Source organism: Chiloscyllium plagiosum, chromosome 51, assembly GCF_004010195.1.
Source record: "Chiloscyllium plagiosum isolate BGI_BamShark_2017 chromosome 51, ASM401019v2, whole genome shotgun sequence".
Lineage (NCBI taxonomy): Eukaryota > Metazoa > Chordata > Chondrichthyes > Orectolobiformes > Hemiscylliidae > Chiloscyllium > Chiloscyllium plagiosum.
This window is the reverse complement of record NC_057760.1, coordinates 1,853,082-1,856,890: the sequence shown is the minus strand read 5'-3', so window position 1 is coordinate 1,856,890 and position 3,809 is coordinate 1,853,082. Positions and strand designations below refer to the sequence as shown.

The 3,809-nt window shown below is 48.7% G+C and overlaps 1 protein-coding gene across 1 annotated transcript in view; it reads right to left on the bottom strand.

Moving 5' to 3' along the window:
- Window positions 1-3,809, bottom strand: part of LOC122544759 (serine/threonine-protein kinase dst2-like) — a 41,167-nt gene that overhangs the window by 32,325 nt on the left and 5,033 nt on the right. Inside the window, exons 4-5 of the mRNA XM_043684083.1 lie at window positions 1,040-1,315; window positions 637-912 (exon numbers count right to left, since the gene is read on the bottom strand). Of these exons, the coding sequence (XP_043540018.1) occupies window positions 637-912; window positions 1,040-1,315 (552 nt within the window). The remainder of the gene's footprint in view (window positions 1-636; window positions 913-1,039; window positions 1,316-3,809) is intronic.

Below are 3,809 nucleotides of genomic sequence, written 5' to 3'. Positions count from 1 at the left end.
CAGCACGGGGTTAGATACAGAGTAAAGCTCCCTCTACTCTGCTCCCATCAAACATTCCTGGGAGTTAGACACAATGTAAAGCTTCCTGAGCACCGGTCATCATCAGACACAGCCAGAACAGTGTATGCATGGGATTGGATACAGAGTAAAGCTCCCTCTACACTGTGCCCCCATCAGACAATCCCAGGGACAGGGACTGCACGGGGTTAGACACAGAGTAAAGCTCCCTCTACACGGTCCCCCCATCAGACACTCCCAGGGACAGGGACAGCACGGGGTTAGATACAGAGTAAAGCTCCCTCTACACGGTCCCCCCATCAAACACTCCCAGGGACAGGGACAGCACGGGGTTAGATACAGTGTAAAGCCCCCTCTACACTGTCCCCCCATCAAACACTCCCAGGGACAGGGACAGCACGGTGTTAGATACAGAGTAAAGCTCCCTCTACACTGTCCCCCCATCAAACACTCCCAGGCATGGGACAACATGGGCTTAGGTACAGAGTAAAGCTCCCTCTACACTGTCCCCCCCATCAAACACTCCCAGGGACAGGGACAGCATGGGCCTAGGTACAGAGTAAAGCTCGCTCTACACTGTTGCATTCACAAGCACTGTACATTTTGGATCTGAGTTACCTGCTCCTTGATGAAACATTCAAACCCCTTCAGCAACATTTGCCTCAGGTTGCCAATGGCCCAGTTATATTTTGTGGTATAAGCCTTGCAGAAGTTCTCAGTGTCTTTCTTCAGGAGATTATCCAACTCCGTGACCTCACTCTCTCTCTGTTCCTCACCCACTTCCAGTTGCTGCTTAAATTCACCCTTCAGCTCATTGGCCTTTGTCTCCAGACGGTTCCTCATTGACATCAGAGAGGTTTTCAGGATCACAGAGATATCATCATCACCTACCTCCTGAAATTAAACCACATGCAGTTAATGGTGAGCAAAGCACACAACGACAGAGGCAGCACAGATACAGAGTAAAGCTGCCTCTACACTGTTGCATTCACAAGCACTGTACATTTTGGATCTGAGTTACCTGCTCCTTGATGAAACATTCAAACCCCTTCAACAACGTTTGCCTCAGGATGCCAATGGCCCAGTTATAGTTTGTGGTATAAGCCTTGCAGAAGTTCTCAGTCTCTTTCTTCAGGAGATTATCCAACTCCGTGACCTCACCCTCTCTCGGTTCCTCACCCACTTCCAGTTGCTGCTTAAATTCCTCCACCAGCTCATTGGCCTTTGTCTCCAGACGGTCCCTCATTGACATCGGAGAGGTTTTCAGGATCTCATTGAAATTGTCGTCATCTATCTCCTGAAATCAAACCGCATGCTGTTAATGAAGAGTAAAACACACACTGGCAGGGACAGCACAGGGTTAGATACAGAGTAAAGCTCCCTCTACACTGTCCCCCCATCAAACACTCCCAGGGACAGCGACAGCACGGGGTTAGATACAGAGTAAAGCTACCTCTACACTGTCCCCCCATCAAACACTCCCAGGGACAGGGACAGCACGGGGTTAGATACAGAGTAAAGCTCCCTCTACACTGTCCTCCCCATCAAAAACACCCAGGGACAGGGACAGCACGGGGTTAGATACAGAGTAAAGCTCCCCCTACACTGTCCCCCCATCAAACAATCCCAGAGTCAGGGACAGCATGGGGTTAGATACAGAGTAAAGCTCCCTCTACACTGTCCCCCCATCAAACACTTCCAGGACAAGAACAGCACAGTGTTAGATACAGAGTAAAACTCTCTCTACACTATCCCCACATCAAACACGCACAATGACAGCATGGGGTGAGATACAGAGTAAAGATCCCTCTACACTGTCCCCCGCATCAAACACTCCCAGGGACAGGGACAGCACAGCATTAGTACTGGATAAAGGTGCATTTTAACTGTTGGTATTCCTGTCCTGTCACGAAGCTCTGATCATTTTCTAACAGTTACCTGCAGTTTGATGAAGTCTTTAAACTCCTGCAGCAACCTCTCCCTCAGGGTACAAATCACCCGATGGAACTGCCTCGTGTAGGCTGGGCAGAAGTTCTCAATCTCTTCCTTCAGGAGATTATCCAACTCCGTGACCTCACTCTCTCTCTGTTCCTCACCCACTTCCAGTTGCTGCTTAAATTCACCCTTCAGCTCATCGGCCTTTGTCTCCAGACGGTCCCTCATTGACATTGGAGAGATTTTCAGGATCTCATTGAAATTGTCGTCATCTATCTCCTGAAATCAAACCGCATGCTGTTAATGAAGAGTAAAACACACACTGGCAGGGACAGCACAGGGTTAGATACAGAGTAAAGCTCCCTCTACACTGTCCCACCATCAAACATTCCTGGGAGTTAGACACAATGTAAAGCTTCCTGAGCACCGGTCATCATCCGACACAGCCAGAACAGAGTATGCATGGGGTTGGATACAGAGTAAAGCTCCCTCTGCACTGTGCCCCCATCAGACACTCCCAGGGACAGCACGGGGTTAGATACAGAGTAAAGCTCTCTCTACACTGTCCCCCCCATCAAACACCCCCAGGGACAGGGACAGCACAGGGTTAGATACAGAATAAAGCTCCCTCTACACTGTCCCCCCATGAAACACTCCCAGGACAGGGACAGCACCGGGTTAGATACAGAGTAAAGCTCCCTCTACACTGTCCCCCATCAAACACTCCCAGGACAGGGACAGCACCGGGTTAGATATTGACTAAGTAAGAAAGGTGGTAAGGAAAAGCCAGGAACGAAGACCAGTGAGCCTGACATTGGTGGTGGGCAAGTTGTTGGAGGGAATCCTGAGGGAGAGGGTGTACATGTATTTGGAAAGGCAAGGACTGATTAGGGATAGTCAACATGGCTTTGTGCGTGGGAAATCATGTCTCACTAACTTTATTGCATTGTTGAAGAAGTAACAAAGAGGATTGTTGAGGGCAGAGCAGTGGATGTGATCTGTATGGCCTTCAATAAGGTGTTTGGCAAGGTTCCCCATGGGAGACTGATTAGCAAGGTTAGATCTCATGGAATACAGGGAGCACTAGCCATTTGGATACAAAACTGGCTCAAAGGTAGAAGACAGAGGGTGGAATTGGAGGGTTGTTTTTCAGACTGGAGGCCTGTGACCAGTGGAGTGCCACAAGGATCGGTGCTGGGTCTACTGCTTTTAAATTATATAAATGATCTGGATGTGAACATAGGAGGTAGAGTTAGTAAGTTTGCAGATGACACCAAAATGGGAGGTGTAGTGGACAGCAAAGAAGGTTACCTCAGATTACAACAGGATCTGGATCAGATGGGCCAATGGGCTGAGGGGAGGCAGATGGAGTTTAATTTAGATAAATGCAAGGTGTTGCATTTTGGAAAAGCAAATCAGGTCAGGACTTATACACATAATGGTCAGGTCCTGGGGAGTTGCTGAACAAAGAGACCTTGGAGTGCAGGTTCATAGCTCCTTGAAAGTGGAGTCGCAGCTAAAACATAGAACATAGAACAGTACAGCACAGAACAGGCCCTTCAGCCCACGATATTGTGCCGACCACTGATCCTCATGTATGCACCCTCAAATTTCTGTGACCATATGCATGTCCAGGAGTCTCTTAAATGTCCCCAATGACCCTGCCTCCACAACTGCTGCTAGCAACGCATTCCATGCTCTCACAACTCTCTGTGTAAAGAACCCGCCTCTGACATCCCCTCTATACTTTCCTCCAACCAGCTTAAAACTATGACCCCTCGTGTTAGTCATTTCTGCCCTGGGAAATAGTCTCTGGCTATCGACTCTATCTATGCCTCTCATTATCTTGTATACCT